At 43.9% G+C, this 24,521-nt stretch overlaps 3 protein-coding genes across 7 annotated transcripts in view; 2 read left to right on the forward strand and 1 right to left on the reverse strand.

The window, feature by feature from the left end:
- PHF20 (PHD finger protein 20) overlaps positions 1-19,306 on the forward strand; it is a 120,766-nt gene extending 101,460 nt beyond the window's left edge. For 2 of the 3 annotated variants that reach the window (XM_079783522.1, XM_079783524.1), the window contains 5 exons: positions 36-135; positions 3,101-3,296; positions 7,665-8,061; positions 12,813-12,996; positions 16,721-19,304. In XM_079783522.1, the coding sequence (XP_079639648.1) occupies positions 36-135; positions 3,101-3,296; positions 7,665-8,061; positions 12,813-12,996; positions 16,721-16,863 (1,020 nt within the window). In that variant the 3' untranslated portion in view covers positions 16,864-19,304. Of the gene's footprint in view, positions 1-35; positions 136-3,100; positions 3,297-7,664; positions 8,062-12,812; positions 12,997-16,720 lie in introns of all 3 variants that reach the window. The other variant, XM_079783523.1, reaches the window with a different exon arrangement.
- A 1,328-nt stretch (positions 19,307-20,634) lies between these two features.
- SCAND1 (SCAN domain containing 1) lies at positions 20,635-21,508 on the reverse strand. The gene has a single exon (XM_079783543.1). The coding sequence runs from the start codon at positions 21,334-21,336 to the stop codon at positions 20,863-20,865; it is 474 nt and encodes a 157-aa protein (XP_079639669.1). The 5' UTR covers positions 21,337-21,508; the 3' UTR covers positions 20,635-20,862.
- A 156-nt stretch (positions 21,509-21,664) lies between these two features.
- Positions 21,665-24,521, forward strand: part of CNBD2 (cyclic nucleotide binding domain containing 2) — a gene marked incomplete at its 3' end in the record, with an annotated part of 114,960 nt that continues 112,103 nt past the window's right edge. For all 3 annotated transcript variants that reach the window (XR_013814147.1, XM_079783538.1, XM_079783540.1), the window contains exon 1: positions 21,665-21,802. The remainder of the gene's footprint in view (positions 21,803-24,521) is intronic.

Genomic DNA, 24,521 nt, shown 5'->3' on the forward strand with positions numbered 1-24,521 from the left:
GAGTTTAATTTTTATTGCTTCTTTAATTCTAACAGTGTGAAGAGTGCCAGTGCTGGCAGCATGGGGTCTGCATGGGATTACTGGAAGAAAATGTGCCTGAGAAATACACCTGTTATGTTTGCCAAGACCCTCCAGGTAGAGATTTTTGGAGTCAGGGATATTAACAGTATGTAGTCTTTTCCTTGGCATAGCTGGGTGTGAAGCAGCCTTAGTGTCTGTGGTCTTGAAACTCATTTCTTCAGCATCGGCTAGACTCTGACTTCTCTCGCTTTTTTTGCTCACTCACCTGATGGCCAGTTTTCCTGAGCTTAGCAGTAAGAGACCATGTATGAAGAGGTTCATCAAATAGAAGAGCTGGCCTTGAGCTAGAATTTACTTTTTGTTTGTTTGTTTGTTAATCCTCACCTGAGGATATTTTTCCATTGATTTTCAGAGAGAGTGAGTGTGGAAGGGACAGGGAGAGACACAGAGAGAAAAACATCGATGTGAGAAAGATACATCGATTGGTTGCCTCCCACACATGCCCTGACCAGGGCCGGGGATTGAGCCTGCAACCTAGATACATGTCTTTGACTGGAATTGAACCCAAGGCCCTTCAGTCCTCATACCGACACTCTATCCACTGAGCCAAACTGGCTAGGGCCTTATTGTTTATTGTAAAAATCATGTAACATGAGATCTACCCTCATAACATTTTAAGGGTACTATATTATTTATAATCGAAGCAGTGTTTACAGCACTAGAACTTATTCATCTTGCATGACTGAAACTATAAAAACTATGGAATGCTCTACAGATTTGCGTGTCATCCTTGCATAAAGGCCATGCTATTCTGCTCTGTGTCGTTCCAGTTTTAGAATTCTTTTCTTGAGAATTCATGAGGATGTAGGCTGTCAATGACTTTTAAGGGCTGTTGGTGAGTTAGAAACCTGCCTCTGCTCCCTCTAGTGGTACCTGGCCTCCATTGCTTCATTGCCACCAAGAAGGGAAATGTGCCCTTAAGGGGAAGGGAAAAGGTGTGGTTTCCAAGAGCCTATCTGCCACCCAAAAGAATAAATTAATTTCTTAGCAGGATCAGTTAGTTTCATTGTTCCATGGTCACAGGGATTGCCTGTGGCTCTTGGGTGCCCTTTTCCAGAAGTTTCACGGGTGGATTATAAATCTGTTGCTCTAGTCTTGCTGTCAGTAGAATGTTGACATCTTCTCCCTGTTCACTACTTGTAAGTTCTCCCCTCAGCTCCAGTCCTATGATCCCCTTACAGCTAGACAATACGTGAGAACCTTTGCTTCTGTTATTCCTTTTAGTCCTGTGAATGGCCTCAGGAACTCCTACTCCCATTTTTGCTTATGAGAAAGAAATTGATGTAAGGATATGAATGACTTTTCTAATCTCATAAAGCAAGTGAGATTTAGAACTGGCTTGTAAGGCCAAATCTCTTGATTTTGCTAGTTGTGTAGTTCGGGGCTGGCCATCATAGTTCATTTTCCAGCAAGTAGGTCCCCTCGGGGCCTGATAACCTCTGTTGTGACGCTATGTCTCCTTGTGCTAGATTAGGCCATAGACAGAAAGGAATCTGCCTCTCAAAGGAAAAATATGGTCAGAAGATTAGTCTATGAGTCATAGGATATTTTTGATAGGCAGGATCTCAGCGACCACCTGTCAACTCCCAGCATTTGACAGGTGAGCAAATACAGACCCAGAGAGGACATGGCAGAAGATAAGAACCAGTGGCTATGACCTTTGTCTTGTATAACAGGTCGTGTTGCTCTGAATCCTGTTCAGGCAGCTCCTGCAACAGCTGCCTCTGAGATTCTACATATAATCCCGAGGGCTCCTTAAGGAAAAATCTCTTTTGTCTACTTCATTGTCTATCATTCTCTTCCTCCACTTTTCTGTTGAAAAATCTCTTTTGTCTACTTTATTGTTTCTCATTCTTTTCCTCCATTGTTCTCTTTTTGGAAATCATACATACCATCTTCCTCAATTCGTACACACTTTCTGAACTTTAATAACTCTAATTGCCAAGACTGTGAATAGATTTCTCATTAAATTGAGCACTCAATGTCACATTTATAGACTCGGTTGAACTTTGCACTGTCTTAGGCCAGAAGTTTAACCTAACAGATTTAAAGGTCCTTAAAATGTTTTTAACAGAATCAAGGTGTATCCCTACCACGTGTCTTGATAAAGCCAGAAAGAGCCCAGAGACCTTGATAGGATTACTCAGGTTATTTCAGGGTTTTTATATATTAGGAGGTGAACAACAGTCTGACTGAAAGTTGTTCCCTGGGCTTTTGGAGCAGGAAACACTGTCAAGTCAGATGGGGTCGTGTTTTCAATCCTTCCTAGGGGTCCCTGTAATGAACAAGACTACTGAAGCCATTCAGTTCATCTATTGTTGTAACAGATGGGAAATGGAGGCCCAGAGAAGGGAGGGGGCCTGACCAGTATTTAATTATGTGGTAGTTGACAGTTGGAGGGTCACTTGGGGCTTTTTTCCATTTGATAAATCTATTCAGGATGCTTTTTGCCAGGCACTGAGAATACAACAATGAACAATATGGTTCCTACTCTTTTGGCTTTTAGTGGAGTTGGTCCTGCAAAGGGGAATAGTGCTATAGACAGAGTGGGTACTGAAGCAGAGACCCTAAGACCAGAAAGAACTTTATGTGTTCCATAAACAAAACTGTAAACATGGGGCCAGGAGGGCAGGAAGGAGCCTGTCCTGCAAGTCTCAGTAGGCCAGAGTTAGTTAGGGCTTGGGGTTTCTACTATGTGCAGTAGGAAGTCTTTGCAGGTTTAAGTAGAAGAGGGGATGATGTGATTTAAATTTAAAGAGATAGCCATGTTCTCACTGTACCTCTGGTCACTTCCAGGAGATCAGGAAACTTAACTTTTCTTACTCACTACCTTATTCCCAACACCTAATAGGGAGCCTAGAATTTAGTAGGTGCCAAGTAAATGTATATTGGGTGAATAAATGAACAAAATAAACACACCAATCCATCCTTAAAAAGTTTGTGTAATAATTGTACAATGATGAAATAATCTGGATTTCCTTCAGGCCAAGTATTAACTCTCTTATTGTCACTATTTTAGGTCAGAGGCCTGGCTTAAAGTACTGGTATGACAAGGAGTGGTTGACTAGGGGACATATGCATGGCCTGGCATTTTTAGAAGATAACTATTCCCACCAGAATGCCAAGAAGATTGTGGCCACCCACCAGCTTCTTGGGGATGTGCAGAGAGTGATCGAGGTTCTGCATGGCCTGCAGCTCAAGATGAGCATCTTGCAGTAAGTGTGGCACCTGCAGCTTTGGGGACATGTCTTATTTGGCATGTCTGGGAGAAGGATAAATTTGAGAAACTGAAAAGCTACAAAATCAAGATAGATGACCTTACTAAAAATTCTCAGTTATAAAACATTTTTAAAAAAATCAATTTTATCGAGGTATATTTACATATTTTAAGCGTTCATTGAGTTTTGACAAATGTATGCACTCTTGCAACCACCACTATAGTCATGATACAGTGTATGTATTAATAGTTGAGATTGTTTTTGTGTACAGTCTGAGTTTTTTGTTTTTGTTTTTTAAATTGTGGGGACATATACATTTGGCATGTCAAACTCACGGCCCATGGGCCGCATGTGGCCCACAAGGAATATTTTTGTGTCCCAGCCAATATAACAGTATGTAAAAAATGTTTAAAAAAAAAAAACTTCGGCCCTAACCGGTTTGACTCAGTGGATAGAGCATCGGCCTGTGGACTGAAAGGTCCCAGGTTCGATTCCAGTCAAGGGCATGTACCTTGGTTGCGGGCACATCCCCAGTAGGAGGTGTGCAGGAGGCAGCTGATAGATGTTTCTCTCTCATCGATGTTTCTAACTCTCTATCCCTTCCTCTCTGTAAAAAATCAAAATATAATTTAAAAAAACCACTGCGTAACTTAATTTTTACAATATCCTATTATACGTAATTATTAATAGCGAACCACAACGTTCGCTAATGACTGATCACTATAATCGTGTTGCATTCATTTCCCTTATGCACTTCATGTGCAGGTGCACCATTTCTCTCCACTAATACTAACAGCGAATATTTTAGCAGCCTATTGCCACGTCATTAGTCTTTTACTGACTTGTTTGGTATGCACAACAGGAAATATTTCACTTTCGGAGAATAAGAAAAATAGATTTATTTGCATTACACTTACTAATTTGTGCAGTTATTCGGTGTCTGGTAAGTTAATGTTCAAGAAAAAATATTAATTTTTATTAAAATGTTCTATTATTTTATGTTAATCATTACTCATTTATTTCAGCCCTTTGTATTCAGCATGTCTCTATTGAAATAAACCTACATTTCTATGAAAATTGAAGCTTTTGTTTTTTTGCAGCCCACATAAGCTTAAACCTTGTTTACTTGGCCCACGTTAGCCTTTGAGTTTGACATGCATGATATGCATAATATAAAAATTATCATCTCAATCGTTTTTTAGTGTACACTTCAGCAGTGATAAGTGTAACCAACCTCCAGAACTCTTTTTATCTTGTAAAACAGAAACTCCATACCCATTAATTCCTCTCCATTTTCCCTCTCCCCAGCCCCTGGCAGCCTCCACTTGACTTTCTATCTCTATGAATTTGACTACTCTAGGTATCTCATTCAAATGGGATCCTACAGTAATTGTCTTTTTATAACTAGTTAATTTCACTTAGCATAATGTCTTCAAGGTTCATCTATTTTGTAGCCTGTATTGAATTTCCTTTCTTTTTAAGGCTGAATAATATTTCATTGTGTATAATACCACATTTTGTTTATCCATTCATCCTAAGCATCCTTGATTGGTAAACAAAGTAAAATTGAAAGCTATTGGAAGAGATATTGTTGGCAAGCCTATTCTCTAGCATAGAGGTTGCTCATTAAATATGCCTCTTGATGGTTTGCTTATACAGAAAAGTTTTAGGCCTTTTGGAGCTGGACTTCTGGCTTTTAATGGCCAGAGTTTGGAGTTACATAGAGTGTGAATTCCCTTTTGTGGTCGCATTCTACATGTCAGGTGACCCAAGTTTATGTAAACTCTGAGAAAGACATGTGGCTCTTATTTGGCTCTGTTGGCTTTTATAACCTAACCCCTCTTTACCAAATAGGGCAACTGGGCCTTGAGTGGAGCAGCCACTCTCCTGTCGTTTCTGGGAGTAGAGTCAGGATTAGCATTCAGGTCTCGGCTCCTGTCAAGTATTTGTTCTAATCTTCCTAACTGCCTCTCCGTGAATTTTCTTTTGGCATTAGCGTAATCTATGGCAGGGACAGGTTCTCTTCTGTAAAAATCTCTCCTTAAGTTCTCCCATGAGCCTGCCCATAGAGTTCCATTTTAGTTAAGTTATCAACAATGACAAACTAGGGCCACGAGTGAGTTAGACATGACAGGCCACTCTCCGACAAGGTTTTCATTTGCTGACTAGTCCTGGAGGCCTCTTGGCACCAGGCAGAATAGAGTGTCAGAATCCAGAGATGGCAGGATGAGGGTCTTCTTTCTCTTGCATTTTGGTGCACAGAGGCCTAGGAGTGGTTGAGCAGGGCACATTCAGCAAGAGTATATAATGGTATGGGTGAAAGCTAAGCTGTTATAACAAAGACCCCCAAAATAGAGACTAAAACAAAATGGAATTTTCTCTCTCACATAATATATGATTCAGGGGTATGTGGGGGTCCAGGCCAGGTATGGGTCCTTTCTCCAGGGTTCTATCTAGGGACTTAGGGACTTGGGTTCCTTCCATCTTATTCCTCTGGCATTCCATTTGGGATTATCCTTATCTGCATGGTTGATGAAGTCTCATCTGTACCTCACCTCTGCTACAAACCCCAGGAGAGCAAAAGTAGCAAAAGGGAGAGCAAACAGTTTCATGGATATACCTAACTGCAGGGGAAGCTAGCCAGATGGCCTTGAGCCCTGTTGAAACTCAGGAATGAGGGTGTAGTGGGTATAAAAGAAGGGAGGATAGTTGCTGGGTAATATTAGCTATTATTGTGACAATATCTGTTGAAGCAAGATGAATCAAGTGACAGCCCTGACTAGGATGTCAGAGACTAGCTATTCTTTCACATTTTATAAAATTGGAAAACTTTACCACATTTAAACCAAATGAATTTCTTCTTAATGAGATACCAGAAATTGACTGAGGTGAGTGGAAAGTGGTCCATGTGAGAGCCTAAAAATCCTCAGGTGATGCTCCTGATTGTGAATTTTGCTATGTTTCTTTTTATTTGCAGAATCAGTAAGAGGGTGTTCTCTTCTCACTGAGATGCCTGTGTTCCTGTCCCTGTTACATATTCAGGAACCTTGTTCCTTCCGAATCCCACTTAGATCTTTCATCTTTATAACAGTGGCTTTGTACTGGAATTAAATCTGACTTCTAGCAATTCAGAAGAGGGTATAGGGAGACCTTTTTAGTCATTGTATATAGAGAAAAGATCTTGGGAGAGGGGGAAGTGGTCCCAGTATGTCTGTGTAACATGGATGGTCTTTCTTAACATAGGCTCTGGATCTTCATTCTCAGAAATATTGTTCCTTAAGGGGTCTGGCCAATTTATTTTCAAAGGCAAACTATAAAACCTATAACTTCGGAGCATCTGTTGTCATTTAAAAAGTAACATGCATGGTGTACATACCTTCTTCATGATTGTCAGGGCTTACAAGGAAAGCCCAGTGTCATCCTTGTGTGGAGTAGTAGTTGGGGCTTCAAATCTTAGCTGGGAGGGTGAATATTATAAGAGGGAAGAAACAAGACTTTTGTGATTTTCATGCAATAGGAGGTTGATACTGTGGCTTCTATGTTCCATGTTAACATATTTCAGACTATGGTGGACCTGAAAGTTAACAATGACTTCCATTTCCTAATGCAATTACAATTTTAGGGGTGTATCAGGTCTGGGGTTCCTGGTATAGGCTGTGATACCCTGTTGGAGGTGGCCCAGGACCCATGCTGCCTTGATGCTGGTTGTTCCCTCTCCTTCCCCAGTGAATAAGAGTGGTGTTGGTATTGGGGATTGCTGGAGTGGGAGAGCTGAGAAAGGATAGTTGCAAACCCTTGGGAACAGAATTCTTGGTTTTGTAAGATCACTCAATGCCTTCATACTTATGACCTATTCCATTTTTGCAGGAAGGCTTCAGTAAAGTGTGTGCATTGGGAGGGGGGATGCTCATCTGTGGGAGTTGCTGGTGAGTTAAGCTTGTGCTTTCCAGGTGATCAGTGTTTCTCAGCTGGGGTTGGGAAGGTACCGTTGACAATTGTACCATGGGATAACTCTTTGTGTGGGGTTGTCCCAAGCATTACAGGATGTTTAGCATCCTTGGATTCTATGAATTAAATGCCAGTAGTACCCCTCATCATTGTGAGAGGCCTGCACACGTTTCTACACCTCTGTGAACCAAATGTGAGTAGCATCTGTCTGTCCTCCCACTCACTGCAAGTATACGCAGAGGGAGCTTGCCTGAGGTGGTTTCCTCAGAGACCATGGATTTCCATTCCCTCTGTGACCAGACAGCCCAGGTGGGAGCTCTTTTCTGTGCTGGGAACTGAGAAGTGTTTGGGAACTGAGAAGCCCCTGCAGTGGTTCCACTTACTCTAAACCTCTTTCCATGTTTGCCCTCCCCACAGAAGCAGGGAGCATCCTGATCTGCAGCTGTGGTGTCAGCCTTGGAAACAGCATTCAGGGGATGGGAGATCTCATTCCAGACACATCCAAGTCGCTGAAGCCAAGAGCAAGGAGGAAGCCCCAAGCTATAGAACTTTGAATGGGGTGGTGGAGAAACCCCTGCCCCTGCCTCGGTCTGTGGAGGAGTCATATATCACCAGTGAGCATTGTTACCAGAAGCCCCGCGCCTATTACCCTGCTGTGGAGCAGAAGCTGGTGGTGGAGACACGGGGCTCTGCCCTTGATGCAGTCAACCCCCTCCATGAAAATGGTGATGATTCCCTTTCCCCGCGCCTGGGCTGGCCTCTAGACCAAGACAGGAGCAGGGGGGACAGTGACCTCAAACCCAGCTCTCCAAAGGTATGTGACTTGCTTATATTTGTTCTTAATTCAGTGTTTGAGTGCTTGTAAATTCTCCTAGGGAAGATGTTTATTATAAGATTACTAGAGGCCCGGTGCATGAATTCGTGCACTGATAGGGTCCCTTGGCATGGCCTGTGGGGATTGGGCTGAAACCGGCAGTCCAATGCTGCCTGCCACTCCTGCCTGCTGCTCCCACTTATCCTGGCTCTGCTGTGCCTACCGCAGGCTTGTGCTCACTCAGGGCACTTGCCAGCTGTGAGCCCTGCGTCTATTGCCTGTCGGTCAGCTGAGTGGCATTCCCGCTGTGGGAGTGCACTGACCCCCGGGGGGCAGCTCCTGTGTTGAACATCTGGTGGTCATAACGACTGGCGTGTCATAACGACCAGTCGTTCCGTTGCTTAGGCTTTTATAAATATAGACTAGAGGCCCGATGCATGAAATTCATGCAAGGGGCTCGGCCCTGCTAGCCCCGGCTGCCTCGTGGCTCCGCCGTCTCACAACCCTGCCCACTGGTTGTTCTGGAAGGCCGTTCCGGAAGGTTGTTCCACCGTCCAGTCTAATTAGTATACTACCTCTTTATTATATAGGATATATAGATATTTATTATAAAATCGTATTTAAAATTGCTTATCACAGATGTTTTGTTTTCTCCCCCTTTTAAAATGTGTGCTAAGTCCAGAGAGCCCACTTAAATCAAAGATCATTGGTTATGGAAATGCCCACAAAATGGCATAGGCTGTGGGAGTGGGGGTGGAGAGGTGGGAAGTAGCAAGGAGAAAAGGGTTGATTGGGACTTGATAAATGGAACTAAGTTAGGAAAATGAGTTTTGTTGTTGCTGGTTTTTTTAAATGCTATTTATGTTATAATTGTATCTTGGCATAAGCCAAGATGAGTCAAGCGTTGTGTTAGGCATAAGTTTTTCCAATACAGTTCTGTGATAACTTTACTTGAATATTTAACTTTGCTTAAGAACATAGCCCTGACATAAGAACAGTCTGTTTTGTCAAAATATTTGCAAGTTTCATCATTTTTCCTGAACCACTCTATTTTTTAATTTTTCAAATCATTCTTTTCTGAAACCCCAAGTCATCTTCTTGCTAAAGTTGTCATCTTTAACTGTTCACTGGTCTTGTTCTATCCTGTCCTCAGTTGTCAGTGAGGCTGAGTGTGATTTTAAAAAAAAAAATGTTTTTTATTGACTGTAGTGAGAGAGAGAGAGAAACATCAATGATGAGAATCATCAATTGGCTGCTTCCTGCATGTCCCCTACTGGGGATTGAGCCCGAAAACTGGGCATGTGCCCTGACCTGGAGGTGAACCATGATCTCTTGGTTCATGGGTCAACACTCAACCATTGAGCCACACCAGCTGGGCGAGGCTGTGTGTGATTTGAGAGCTTCTACACCCTGTCATCCTTGCTTTCACAGAATTGCTGGTTGGTATCACCAGTGTTAAATACATTGCTGTTTATTGCTGAGCATTCTAAATTATAAGCCAAACAAAGGTGGGCATTGTATCTCATTCAGTCTGTGCCCTTGCCAGTGTCAAAACAGTGCTGAGCAAGGCTGGTAAGGACACAGTTTTTTTGAGACAGAGCCAGTATCAAGTCTGGACTAGGATCCACTTACTCTGTGGTTCTAAACAGGTCACTTTACCTCCCCTGGCATCATGGCTTTGCACATAGTAAGCTATAAATAAATCTTAGCTAAAATCTATTTCATTTCAAATAAATGAATTAAAGGTTGAGATCACAAACTCCAGAAAAGGTTTACACTCCTGAAGACTAGACAGATTTCAGAGAGGTGTCTGACACATAATAAAAAATCAGAAAATACTGGGTTTAAACAGAGCAGGCAGGGTTAAAAATCTTTCATTGATGGCAGTCTGACTTTAGGTCAGCACTGTGTCTTTTTTTTTTTTTTAATAAATCTTTATTGTTCAGATTATTACAGTTGTTCCTTTTTTTCCCCCATAGCTCCCCTCTACCTGGTTCCCACCCCACCCCATGCCCTTACCCATCCCCCCACTGTCCTTGTCCATAGGTGTATGATTTTTGTCCAGTCTCTTCCCACACCCCCTTTCCCCCGAGAATTGTCAGTCCACTCCCTTTCTATGCCCCTGATTCTATTATATTCACCAGTTTATTCTGTTCATCAGATTTTTTATTCACTTGATTTTTAGATTCACTTGTTGATAGATATGTGTTTGTTGTCACTTTGTTGTTCATAATTTTTATCTTCACCTTTTCCTTCTTCCTCTTCTTAAAGAATACCCTTCAGCATATCATATAATACTGGTTTGGTGGTGATAAGCTTTTTTTTTTTTTAATCTGTGAAGCTCTTTATCTGATCTTCAATTCTAAATGATAGCTTTGCTGGGTAGAGTAATCTTGGTTGTAGGTTCTTGCTATTCATCACTTTGAATATTTCTTGCCACTCCCTTCTGGCCTGCATAGTTTCTGTTGAGAAATCAGCTGACAATTGTATGGGTACTCCCTTGTAGGTAACTAACTGTTTTTCTCTTGCTGCTTTTAATATTCTGTCTTTGTCTTTTGCCCTTGGCATTTTATTATGATGTGTCTTGGTGTGGTCTTCTTTGGATTCCTTTTGTTTGGGGTTCTCTGTGCTTCCTGGACTTGTAAGTCTATTTCTTTCACCAAGTAGGGGAAGTTTTCTATTATTATTTCTTCAAATAGGTTTTCAATATCTTGCTCTCTCTCTTTTTCTGGCACCCCCACAATTCTGATGTTGGTACGCTTGAAGTTGTCCCAGAAGCTCCTTACACTATCTTCATATTTTTGGATTCTTTTTGCTTTTCCGGTTGGGTGTTGTTTGCTTCTTCGTATTTCAAATCTTTGACTTGATTCTTGGGATCCTCTAGTCTGCTGTTGGATCTCTGTATATTATTTTTTATTTCAGTCAGTGTATGCTTAATTTCTAATTGGTCCTTTTTCATATCCTTGAGGGTCTCACTATATTTCTCAGAGGTTTCTAGAAGATTCTTGAGTAACCTTATAACTGTGGTTTTGAATCTCTATCCAGTAGTTTGCTTTCCTTCATTTCTTTCATTTGTGACCTGTTTCTTTGTCTCCGCATTTTGGCTTCTTCCCTGTGTTGATGGAGTGGCTTTGTGTGCTAGGTGTCCTTTAGGGCCCAGTGGCTCAGCCTCCCCAGTTACCTGAGGTCGACACTCTTGGTGTGCCCCTTTGTGGGCTGTGTGCACAGTCTTGTTGTAGTTAAGCCTTGATTGCTGTTGGTATCACTGGGAGGAATTGACCTCCAGGCCAATTGGCTGTGAGGACCAGTTGTGTTTACAATGAGAGAACTTCTGTGCTGGAGACACCCTTATGGGGCAGGACTTGCTTCAGTGGGGCTTTGGTGCTCACTGAGTCTGCCCTCTGAGTGTGTCTCTTATGGATGTGAAGAGTTGTAATCTAGATGTTCTCACTCTGACCACTGGGTACACTGGCTCTTGGATCTCCAAGGAGGTGCAAAGTCAGGCATTGCCTGAGGCCACCCAGCAGAAGCTACAGAGAGATCTGCAGATTCCTCCTCTTTGTTTGGGGTTTGGTGGTGCCCAGATGAGGCCCAGCTGTGAAGCAATGCAAGCTGCTGTGGAGCCTTGGGCCTTCTTTTGGAAGCTCTGGGGCTCACTGACCCAGTTGCAGTTTGTTAGGTTTTAGATTGCAAAAGGCCAGGCCATTCATATGCAACAGCCTCTGCGCACAGCTTGGGTGGGGTTGTAAATTGGGTGGGGCGGGGTCTCAGGGAATCACCAGGGCAGAGCCATACAGCAATGGCTGCCTGTCAGCCCTGCCCCGAAGAGGCCCCCGGGTCTCTGTGTCCTACGGCACCATGCAGAAACAATGATTGCTGCAAGCACCTCTGAGAGAAAGCTGCCCTTGTGTTCCAGCCTGATGCCAGACAGTCCAGTTTCTCTCCGTATGAGTCTGGGTCCCCAGAGTCTCATCTGGAACTGGAGTTCAGAGCAGTCAGGAGCTTGTATCTCCCTCCCGATTGAAAAAGGCAACAGCGTACCCAATTGCCAGCCCCTTGCGTGTACGCCTCCGTACTTCCTCACCTCCACACCTCCTACCAGACTCAATGCGCATTTCTCTTTCCTTCTAGTTGTAGAATTTCCACTCAGCCAGCCTTCCTGTGGTTCTGGATGATATTTGTTTTGTCTTTTAGTTGTAGTTTTGAAGTGGTTGTGCACGGCAGCAAGTTCAGGTGTTTACCTATGCTGCCATCTTGGTTGTCCAGCACTGTGTTTTATACTATTTCATTCTCATGAACATTTAAAGTAGATTTTACTACTACCATCTTTCCCAAAAGGGAACCAGAAGCTTTGAGAGGTGAAATAACTTATCCAGGTTCATGTATTCAGCAAGACATAGAGTTAGGACTTAAACTCTTGTTTGATTCCCACATATCTTATTTATACTTGTCCTGCTATACTCTGATCTCAGGGCTCTGGAAGCCATTCTGTGAGGCTCACACGTTAAGACCTAGGACATTGGACAAGCCACTGAGAAGCAGCCGTGGGGTCCTCGGAGCCAGAGGTCTGTGCTGCCCTGAGGTGGTTGCAGTTGGTACAGCAGGCATGTTTTTGGCCAGTGCCCAAGAGAGGGAGGAAAGAGATAGACATTTGGAATGTTTAAACTGCAACCGGTTTTTCAGATGGTGTCAAACACTGGCTGGCTGGAGCTGTCTCCATTCAGTAACTTAAATGTCAATTGCATCCCCAGGTGAGGGAATATGTCTCCAAAAAGGTCCTACCAGAGGAAACACCTGCTCAAAAGCTGCTGGACAGAGGTGGAGAGGGGCTCCTGAGCTCCCAGCACCAGTGGCAGTTTAACCTGCTGACCCATGTGGAATCTCTTCAGGACGAAGTCACGCATAGGATGGACTCCATTGAGAAGGAGCTGGATGGTAGGTCTCCTCCCTACTTCTCTGCCCATTGGCAGGCATTGTGAGCTTGCCAGGATGAGCTGCTTTCTGAACTCCCCTACCTGGCTCTCCAGGGACAACATATTTCTTGCCTCCTTTTCAGTTTCACCCACTTCCATTCTCTTCTCAAGATGGACCAGCCTTACTTTTAGTATTTATCGGTTACTTGTAAGGTCTGTGTGATGCTAGGGGTTCTGCCTCACTTGCTCAGTCTTTTCTGAGGAAGAGCAAGTACGCTCTGCCTGCAGACTGTGTGTAAGTGGAGCAAATCTTTACTGACTGAGTTCTTTTTTTTTTTTTTTTTAATTTATTGATTTTTTACAGAGAGGAAGGGAGAGGGATAGAGAGCTAGAAACATCGATGAGAGAGAAACATCGACCAGCTGCCTCCTGCACACCCCCTACTGGGGATGTGCCCACAACCAATGTACATGCCCTTGACCGGAATCGAACCCGGGACCTTTCAGTCCGAAGACCAATGCTCTATCCACTGAGCCAAACCGGTTTTGGCCTGACCGAGTTCTTAATTGGGTTTTTAGGATATCTGAGGATTAATATAAAAAACACACAACGCTTTTATTTTTTCCCTTGATAAAATCTGAAATGAAGCCTTCTCCTCTATATCAGTAGAAATTTAATAGAACTTGACAGAATCATTTGTGTAGTCCCTGGGTATTTCTCCCAGATATTAGTGGTAACAGATATCTTGTGATGATGAACATGATCAAGTTCATTCCCTTTTGATCCCCAGGAAGTTGCCAGTTTGGTTTTTGAAGACAAAATTCCTTCTTGATTATTCACTTTATTTTCTAATTATTTGTTTTCATCCTTAAAATAGAGCCTGATTAAGAAATAAATGTTCTGTTTGAGGATGCTGAGTACAGTCAAGCTATTATTACTTTAATTGGAGATATAAAACATATTATGAAGGAACTCGGGGAAAATGCCATATGCTACACAGCAAGGGTCATAAGGTGTGTCCAGGACATGTGTTTGGCTGAGGCCATGCCAGGGGAGAACTGTTTGAGGGGCAGCAATTACAGGCAGGCTTTCTGGAACTCCTGGGACTGAAGCGGAGCCTTGAGAAGAGGGATGTCTTCTGCTGGAGAGGTGACTCAGAGTGGATGATAAGAGGACTGGCTGTAGTGGAAAATGGATTGCCACATTGGAGGATAGTGAGAGAAAGAGAGATCCACATGACCTCATGCTTATGTCTTGTCCCTGAAGCAAACTGGAGGAACTGAGATTAGGAGGCTAATCCAGGGTCCATTGTGAGGGCATTTCTGGAAGAAGTTTTTATGTCTCTTTTACTCCTAAAAAGTTTGCTTGGGCTCCTTAGAATTGTAACTGATACCACTATTTGTGCAAATGCTATTAGATTGCTTAAGGAGGATTGAATGTCAGACTGAAAATTGTTGACTTTCAAAGAATGGCAGTAGGAGTGGCTCTGGGTCCCTGAGAATACTTTAGCACCATGGAAACTGGGTGAACAACATTCTGTTGTTGCCAAAGGAATCTGCCCTTAGGGGAGAAGTTAGAACCTACCTACTTCTTTAAGACTTACCAATGTATTGAAACTGGTCACTCTGGAGTTTTTCTTGCTCAACAGGTCACTAGCCACTCTCATGTGACTTTGATTCTTTACTCTTGTTTTCAAGTTCAGTTCTGAGAAGGCAGTCTTATTTTTTTATTTTCAAGTCTTGTACTTGTTGGGATCAGGAGGAGGGAAGGTTCCTCTCCTTGGAACCCCCAGGTACCAACAAGAAAATCTGATAGAGGGAGGACGGTGAGCTCTGCAGAGCTTGAGCAGTCAGTGGAGCATTTTGCCAGACCATTTCCACATTTTTTCCCTGCTTTTGTTGAGTGCCTGCTATGTTCCATGCACAATCGAGTGTTAGGGATATATTGAAAGATGAGACAGGGGGGGCCAGAGACCAGGATACCAGGACACAGGCTTTATTGGAGGAGAAGACCCCTGCTGGGCTGCCTTCCAAAGGAGAAAGAGCGCACGTGCCGGGGTGAACACGCCTTTTGAGGGGAGGAAAAGAAAGGGACGGGGCTTAGGGCACTCAGCACACGCTGATTGGTGGTTTCATATAAGGCACATGATTAGGCACCTAGGGACTTAGGAATCGGGGGCTTAGGGTATTTGGCAGGTGCTGATTGGTGGTTCAATGTACAGTCCTTATAAGGTGCCTTGTTAGGTGTTCAGGAATGTCTATGCTGCAGGTACAGGTTAAGTCATACTCTGTCCATCAGTTGGGGGAAGGGAGGCTCTATCATATATCATGGTGAGCAAGGCAGACTTGGCCTTTGCCTTCATGGAGCTTGATCTTGTGGTAGAGACAGATATTAATTAAACCATCCATTATATGTGATTACAAACTACGGTAGGTGCTCCAAAGGAGAAGAACATGAGATAGCGTAGCACTCGTAACAGTGGGACCAGACTCAGGGTGTAGAGTTGGGAAAGGTTTCCTGAGAAGTAACTTGCAGGAAACAAAAGAGTTAGAAAGGTGGGGAGGAAGGTGGAGGGCTGTGTTTGAGGAGGGGAGATGATTATGTGTGAGACTGCAAAGCTGCTTGAGAAAGCCTTATCGACTCTAGAGCTGCACTAATATAGTCCCTTGCTATGTGTGGCTGTTTAATTAAAATTAAATATAATTTTTATTTATTTTTTGTTAATCTTCACCCGAGGATATTTTTCCATTGATTTTTTTAAAGAGAGGGAGGGATGCGGGTGGGGGTGGGGGAGAGAAACATTGATGTGAGAGAGACACATGAGTTGGTTGCCTCCCGCCAAACCCTAACTAGGCTGGGATTCAACCTGCAATCCAGTTACGTGCCCTTGACTGGGAATTGAACCCTCAACCCTTTGGTGCGTGGGCCGGCACTCTAACCACTTTGCAACATTGTCCAGGGCTATAATTTATTTTTTAACAAATTTTATTTATTGCCCAGCTGGCATGGCTCAGTGGTTGAGCATCGACCTATGAACCAGGAGGTCATGGTTCGATTCCCCGTCAGGGCATATGCCCGGGTTGGGGGCTCAATCTCCAGTAAGGGGCGTGTAGGAGGCAGCTGATCAATGATTCTCTCTCATCATTAATGTTTCTCTCTCTTTCCCTCCCTCTGAAAGCAATAAAAAATATTTTTTAAACATTTATTTATTGATTTGAAAGAGAGGAAGTGGGGGGGGAGGGGGGGAGAGAGAGAGAGAGAGAGAAGAGAAACATCAATTTGTTATTCCACTTATTTATGCATTTACTGGTTGATTCTTGTTTGTGCCCTGACCTGGGATCGAATTGGCAACCTTGACATATCGGGATGATACTCTAATAACTGAGTTACCCATCCAGGGTAAAATGAAATACAATTTAAATTCAGTTTCTCATTTGCACTAGCCATGTTTTAAATGCTCAGTAGGTACATATGGCTGGTGGCTACTGTATCAGACAACACAGACCATTTCCATGTTGCAGAAAGTTCTATTGGACTGCACTGCTCTAAAGCATTTGAGTTTTGTCCTGGGATAGTACTTTGTAGAGAGGTTGATGAATGAATGTTGCCTGAACTGGCCTCCCCTTCCAGCCCCCTAAGAGTGGTCAAATGGGATATGGTGTTGAAATTGGTGCTGAAGTTCTTGACAGTCTTGCACATCAAGTGTTGGGAACTCATTGGATTTTCTCTCTCTCTCCTGCCTGCAGTGTTGGAGAGCTGGCTGGACTATACCGGGGAACTGGAGCCTCCGCAGCCCCTGGCCAGGCTTCCACAGCTCAAGCATTGCATTAAGCAGCTGCTGACGGACTTGGGCAAGGTGCAGCAGATCTCGCTCTGCTGTTCAACATGAAACAGGGCACCCAAAACTAATGGGGGCACAATACAGGGGCGCCTGCAGGAGGAACTTTGCATTTTTTAAATAAATAAACCTAGCATGCCGAATGCATGTGACACCGACTGGCTTCAGGGATCTGGGCAGACGGGATGTGATGGACATTGGACAAAGAGGCCATTTTGGATGCTGGAGGGCAGGGCACTCTGATCTCAGAGCCTACCAAGAAGGTAGCAAACAGACTCTTAGGATTCCCTTCTTCTGTGCACATCGTTGGATGGAGAGTGAGTCTTTTTGCACAAACTTCACTTGAAATCGTGCCACTGATGATAAATGGAATGAGAGCCAAAAAAGTTTCGTCGGAAACTATTGTAGATTCAACTTGCAGCTTATTTAATTGACTTTTCTGTCAGGTTGGGGCACATGCCAAGCCTTGTGGTTTCTGCCTGGCATGGATTTAGGCAGCAGGTATCATTTTCATTTTTCCAGCTTCATGGGAATGTCGTGACTTCACCGTTCTGTGGAGATTGGGAAGGAGCAGAGGCCTTGGCTGCCCTGCCTTCTCTGTTGGACTCTTCACTTTTCTCATCACATCTCGTGCATGACGTCATGGTACCGGGGACAAGTTTTGTATGCTGTCACCCCAGAGTTGGCTGGGTTGTGTCTTTTATAGCAGAGCCCATATAGCCTGTGGAGGAACTAGAATCTTCACTGTTCTAAGAAGCTAGGAGGAATTCCAAACTGAAGCAGGCAGGGTCTGGAACCCAAAGGACAGCATTTTCTACCCACTTCTTAATATTGACAGCTTCCCAGTTCTATTTAATGTCCAAAAAGTGTTTCCCCAAATTTTGAACTCTTTCACTGTAAAGATTTGTTACAAAGAATGTGGTTTGGGGAATTACCTTATTTTATATTGCTGTAAACAAACTTTAGATTCTACTTGTGCCGCTTTCCTCCTTCCCTGAAGGGTGTATGTTTAATAGTGGCATTTTCAAAATTGTTTTAATATACTTTTAACACTTTAAATTTCCGGTTTGTATTATTTTGTGAAATTAAGGTGATTATGCTGCTTAATGTCCAGATACAATTTGTACCTTTTGAGACAATATTTGTTACTCTCACAGGTTACGGTTCTACATGTAATTGCTATATTGTTGGTTTTTTCCTTACTAGACAAAGTTAAAGAAAATGTTCCATGTTTTGAGGAGTGACCTGTTTCACTGTTGAGTTTTCTTAATCACTAAAAGCAAAAAGCAAAGCACAGTTGTCCATTAACACTCACAAGTTAATTATGGGTTTATGAATCTGTAATGTTATATGCTGCAAATATTTACTATGTAAACGTGAAGTAGCCAATATCTCAATAGCAATGACAGTATCTCCAGCGATTTGTGGAATGGTTAGGCTTTAGGCACAGGTCATTGTGGTCATGAAGGCCTCTGTACCAAGATCTATTTCAGGGAATGCTGTCCAGTGATTTGTTCACCATGTGATATAAAATGAATTTAGGACAAGTTGACCTGCTGTAGCTTTTCCATCAGAGGGAATACATGTAGCTATGACATCTGTAATAAAGCTGACACAATTCCTATACAAAGAGGCTGTTTCCCATTGCTAAGGTTGGCGTTTCTGGTATAGGAAGAAACCCTCTAGGAGTGTGCATGGCATCTATGTTTTGCATAATTTATCAGACAGCCTCATTCTAAGAACTGTGTGATGCTTGTCTGAAAAGGGAAGAAACAGGATGGTTTTCTGTAGCCACAACTGTGAGGTATGACGACTTGTATTATTAGGTTACTGATATTTTCCCCCTTAAAATAAATTGGAGTGTCACATTTGGGGGAGCTGTAACCTTAGGACAATTTCATGTCTTTTTCAAAGATGGAATTAAACTAACTGAATTACCCTAATTTTGTCCGTTAGTTGGGCTTATTAAGTTCTCTGCAAAGAAAAAAAGTCCCATTTCACTCATTGTGACTTTTGTCTGTAGGGAAGCAGGGATGACTCCAAGTTCTAGTGTGTTTCCCTAATTTAAAGCCATGTTAAGGGGCTCCATCCTCATTCCTGGGTCAATCTGAATAAACCCCAAGTTGGAGCACTGGAAACTGTTATTTGCAAATATTACTGTTACCATTTAGAAATACGTACACTACCTAAGTTTTCTTTTGAGTAAAACTATCCACCTTTTAAAAATTTGCCTTGACAAACAGTTCTGGTTTGAGTAATCATTTTGTTTCTTTAAGTGATAGAGTATATGCAAGGTGGACCCTTGATGAGCCAACGTTGCACTGTGGATACATTATGTTTACGCGCTATTAGAACAGAAGGCGCTGTATATAGAAATGTTGCTTTGAAGCAATATTTGCAAAACATGCAAACTTCTGTATCTGTATTTGGAAAAAATAAAACAGGTTTTTGTTGCTATGTTTGTCATGTTATTGAGTTATAAAATTCTCTTAATATGCATTATTTAACTTTCTATAAACATTGTCTTTTAAAGGAAGTCTGCTTTTATATTCTAAACAGATTTATATTCTGCAGGGAGGCAGATGGATAGAAGCTCAAGACCCTAAGTCCCAAGAAAGTATGCAAAATACTTTTGAATTAATTTATCTGTAATATTCAAAAGTAAAATGTCACACACCAGCCTCTAGCCTATTCTCTTTCATGTGTTGTGAACTGCAGGCTTATTAGATTTTGATTATTGAAAGCAGTGCAGGGAAGACAGGTTTGGCCTTCCTGATAAGAGATGGCACCCTGATGCATTTAGGATACTTTTGAGACAAATCCAAACTGCCTCTGGACCCCAATTAGCTCCTTCCTGGTTGGGCTGAAGACTCAAGGAACAGAGTAGGCTTTAGATTTCATTGAAGAGCTTCCCTATTTCCACATTCCTTCTTCCCTTTTTTTCTTAACCCTCACCTGAGGGTATTTTTACCATTGCCTTTCAGAGAGTGGAAGGGGGAGGGAGAAACATTGATGTGAGAGACACATTGCCTTCGGCAAGCGAAAAGATGCTCTAACTACTTAGACACACCTGCCAAGCTCCTTCCTACCTTCCTACCTTTCTAAACAATTATGCTTGCTTAAAAAATAAATGGAAGTTGTTGGAGAGAAATTTAAATGGGTAGCTCTCCTGGCCAGGCAGCTCAGTTGGTTCGAGCCATCTGCCTGATACGCCAAGGTTGCACGTTTGATTCCCTGGTCAGGACACCTACAAGAATCAACCAATGAATCCATAAATATGTGGAACAAAATCAGTAAATTTTCAAATGCCTAGCTCTAGCAATATAATCAATTAGTTCAGACCAGTTCTGCTTAAATCCTTCTAGAAGCCTAAAATTTGGCAAGGAAGGTGAACCTGGAGGCATAAACCAGAGCTAGCAAGAACTAGCCTAATAAGGAACCTATTAAAATAGCCCAATGGTTTGGAACTTTTGGGAATCTGTGCCCAAAGGGCAGGATACTAGGGCAAGTTGGTGGCAGTGCTGGTATAGAGGTAGTCAGGTAAGCAATCATTTAATAGAGCCAGCTATTCGCCTGCCTGATGCCACAGGCACCAACCTATATGGCAAGATGTGTCACTATTTTCTCAGGTAGGGAAACAAACTTAGATTCTATCTAGTGAGAGGTAGGGGCGAATATGGAACCCTCATTACAGACTCCAGCGAAACAAAGGACACCCAAGTAGGGTCCTGGGAAGTGTGCAAGAGAAAAATTTCCCAGATGTGGTGAATGCCTAGGCCTAGCCAACACGTAATGATCCAACAAAAGCCAACGAAGGCCAAGTGAATAGGAAACAAAGGCTTTATTCTCATGGGCTCTCCTTAACAAGAAAGAAGGTTGGAAATACGCTCGGGAAAATAAACCCAGTAAAGAACGAACGAAAGGGCTACATCAGACTACAAGAGCTGCCAAAGCTCGTTTTCATTAACGTGGAGTGGGGAGCGAGGCTCAGGCCCCAGGACCCGATCACGGCTCCAGTCCAGAGCGCGCCCGGACCAGGCCGCCAGCCGCTCAGCCGGTGATGCGAACGTCGGTGCGGCGGTGAAGCCGCCTGGCCCGCGCCGCCTCGGGCAAAATGGCGAGCAGCTGCTCTTGCACCAGCATCTCCACAATCTGCTCCTTCGTGCGGATGTCGGGTCGCAGCCACTGGCGAGAGAGCTCCCGCAGCTGCCGAAACGCCTCTCGCGGGCCTGCTGCGTCTCGGTAGCGGAACTGTCGGAAACGCTGGCGGAACGTCTCCGGGCCGGACCGGGAGCCGCCAGGGCCTGGGGAGGTGCGCGGAACGGCATCAGCAAGCGGCGCGGGCGGAGGGATCGCTTCGGGGACAGCGTTGGCGTTGGAGGGTTCAGGCGGTGGAATCTCAGGAGTCGACGAGGAGCCCGCAGAGTTACGCTCCAGGCCTGAGCTCGGGCCGGCCTCTTCCTCTTTCTCCCGCGGCGGCGCGGAGCTCCCAGTGGCCGCCAAGCCCTGATGGGTCGCCTCCATGATTCCGGTTCTGGACGTCACTCTTTGTCTTACGGCTGCGGGTCCAGCACTGCGTCTGCGTCTGGCCGGCGAGAGGAATACGTTTTCCGCTAAAGGGAGAGTCTGCGCAACCCGGAGGAGGACGGAATTCGGGAGGAAGGAGAGCGCGCCAACTCACCCACCGCGGCAACGCCCCTGGGCGGACGGAAGCGGAAGTCTCCGCTGGACGGAAGCTGGAAGTCTCCGCGAGCGCCCGGAAGCCGAGTCCGGGCTACAGAAAGCGGCGCCCCCTCGCGTTCGCTAGTTGCGTCAGGAGACCGGTCCCGGGCCAATTTAAGCGCGCGGTGGCCCTTCCTTGGAATGATGGCGCCTCTAAGCACCAGTTCGAGGAGTAGGAGTCGGTGGACGAGGTGGAGCTGGAGGAGGAGGAGGAAAGAAGAGGAGGACCAGCGGGGTTCTCTTCCGCTGTGATCTCTTCAGCTTGCAGGTGACCGGCGCCAGCTCCTGTGCGCGCGTCTACTCACTAGATCAGGGGTCCTCAAACTTTTTTTTTTTTTTTTTGCGTGAGTTAGAAACTCTTTATTATCAAAACAGATACAACTTACTAAATGTAACCTTTTAAAAAATACATATATTTTATTGATTTCAGGGAGGAAGGGAGAGGGAGAAAGAGAGAAACCTCAATGATGAGAGAGGATTTCAGAGAGGAAGGGAGAGGGAGAATGAAAGAAACATCAATGATGAGAGAGGATTTCGGAGAGGAAGGGAGAGGGGGAGAGAGAAACATCAATGATGAGAGAGAATCATTGACTGGCAGGTGTTGTGCCAGGTGAGGGAACCGCACTGGGGAAAAGAAGGGAGAGGAGCACAGCCCTGCAGATGGGGCAAGTCAGAGGTCCCCTCTGCAGAGATGGGGTGGGAGCCAGACTTGGGGAGCTCCGGAGGGGGCGGGGTGAGGGAGCCGGGAGCCGGTGGGCCCTCAGGACCAGGGGTGGGGCACCCACCTGCCTTTGGGGAAGGCAGAGACCTCGCTTCTGGTTCCGAGGAAGGGGCTGGAGCTGGCCTGCCTTTGCAATATTTTTCAAAGTTACCTTTGCAGGTGAGGGCTCTGCATCAGCTGTGAGGGTGATGCTGAGTTATAAGCTAACCATAGCGCCCGGCCAGGGTGGCTCAGTGGTTGAGTGCCCACCTATGAACCAGGAGGTCCTTGTTGGACTCCCCAGGGCGGGGCCTCTGTCATCACTGATGTTCCTATCTTTGTCCCTCTCCCTTCCTCTCTGAAATCAATTAAAATATATTAAAAAAAATAGTAAATTAACCATAGCGAGAAGACAGGCATTGACAGTGGAGAGCATATGGCCCCGGCACTTGTCGGTCCTCAAACTTTTTAAACAGGGGGCCAGTTCACTGTCCCTCAGACCATTGGAGGGCCGGACTATAGTTTTAAAAAAAACTATGAACAAATTCCTATGCACACTGCACATATCTTATTTTGAAGTAAAAAAACAAAACGGCAAAAACACCCGCATGTGGCCCGCGGGCCGTAGTTTGAGGACGCCTGCACTAGACCCTGATTAGGACGCCGGAGCGGGACAGCGGGAGGGCGGTTGGGCACTGAGGGAGAGTTGTCTTGCTCTGTCAAAAGAGGAGGGCATCTCTGCCTTCCTATGTCACAAAGTAAATACTCAAGAACTCTGCCATTATTATTTCTTGCGTGTCCTCTGAAACCAAGGGACAGGTGATTCTGTGAGTTGGGCTTTTAACTTTAGGATTAGTAAATACACTAAATGCTTTGCTCTGTATGGTGGTCTCTAGCCACATGTGCTTACTGAGCCCTTGAAAGTTGGCTAGTTGGAATTGAGATGTACTGTAATCTAAAATACACAAGGGCCCTGCTGGTTTGGTTCACTGGATAGAGGGTCGGCTTTCAGACTGAAAGGTTTCGGTTCATTCCGGTCAAGGGCGCATGCTCGGGTTCCAGGCTCTATCCCTAGTAGGGAGGGTGCAAGAGGCAGCTGATCAATGATTCTCTCTCATCGTTGATGTTTCTATCTCTCTCTCCTTCTACCTTCCTCTCTGAAATCAAGAAAAATATATTTAACCCTAGCTGGGTTGGCTCAGTGGATAGAGCGTTGGCCTGCGGACTGAAGGGTCCTAGGTTCGATTCCGGTCAAGGGCACATGCCTGGGTTGTGGGCTGACCCCCCGGTGTGGGGCGTGCAGGAGGCAGCCAATCAATGATTTTCTCTCATTATTGATGTTTCTATATCTCTCTCCCTCTCACTTTCTCTCTGGAATCAATAAAAGTAAAGATTTTTTTAAAAATTTAAAAATAAATAAAATACACAAGGGATGAAAATGTATCAAGCATTCTTCTCAGACCTCAATGGCATGAAATTAGAAATCAGCTACAATAAAAATGCTCAAAAGCAATCAAATACATGGAGGCTAAATAGCATGCTATTAAAAAATGAATGGGTTACCAAAGAGATCAAAGAAGAAATAAAAAACATCCTGGAAACAAATGACAATGAAAACACAACAATCCAAAATCTATGGGACACAGTGAAAGCAATCCTAAGAGGGGAGTTCATATAACTACAGGCCTACCTGAAAAAGAAAAACTGGTAAAAAGTTATCTAACCCTACAACTTAAAGAATTAGAAAAAGAGCATCAAGAAAAGTCCAGAATAAGTAGAAGGAAGGATAGAGATCAGAGCAGAAATAAATGACATAGAGACCTAAAAAACTATATAAAAGATCAATAAAACCAAGAGCTGGTTCTTTGACAGGATAAACAAAATTGATGAACCTCTAGCCAGACTCACCAAGAAACAAAGAGAGAGGACCCAAATAAACAAAATCAGAAACAAAAGAGGTGAAATAACAACTGACCCCACAGAAATACAAAGGATCATTTAAAAAAAATACTATGAACAACTGTATTCCAACAAACTGGACAACCTGGATGAAATGGATATATTCCTAGAAAAATACAATTTTCCAAAACTCAATAAAGAAGACTCAGAAAACCTAAATAGGCTGATAACTACTGATGAAATTGAAGCAGTAACATAAAAAGCAAAAGCCCTGGTCCAGATGGCTTCACAGGGGAGTTTTACCAAACATTCAAAGAAGAACTAATACCCATCCTCCTCAAACTATTCCAAAAAAAATTCCAAGAGGAAGGAACACTTTGAAGCTCTT

This window comes from Cnephaeus nilssonii (genome assembly GCF_951640355.1).
Source record: "Cnephaeus nilssonii genome assembly, chromosome: 11".
NCBI lineage: Eukaryota > Metazoa > Chordata > Mammalia > Chiroptera > Vespertilionidae > Cnephaeus > Cnephaeus nilssonii.

Coding starts and splice junctions, on each gene's coding strand:
- SCAND1 (XM_079783543.1), bottom strand. CDS start 21,336: ATGGAGGCGACCCATCAGGGCTTGGCGGCCACTGGGAGCTCCGCGCCG.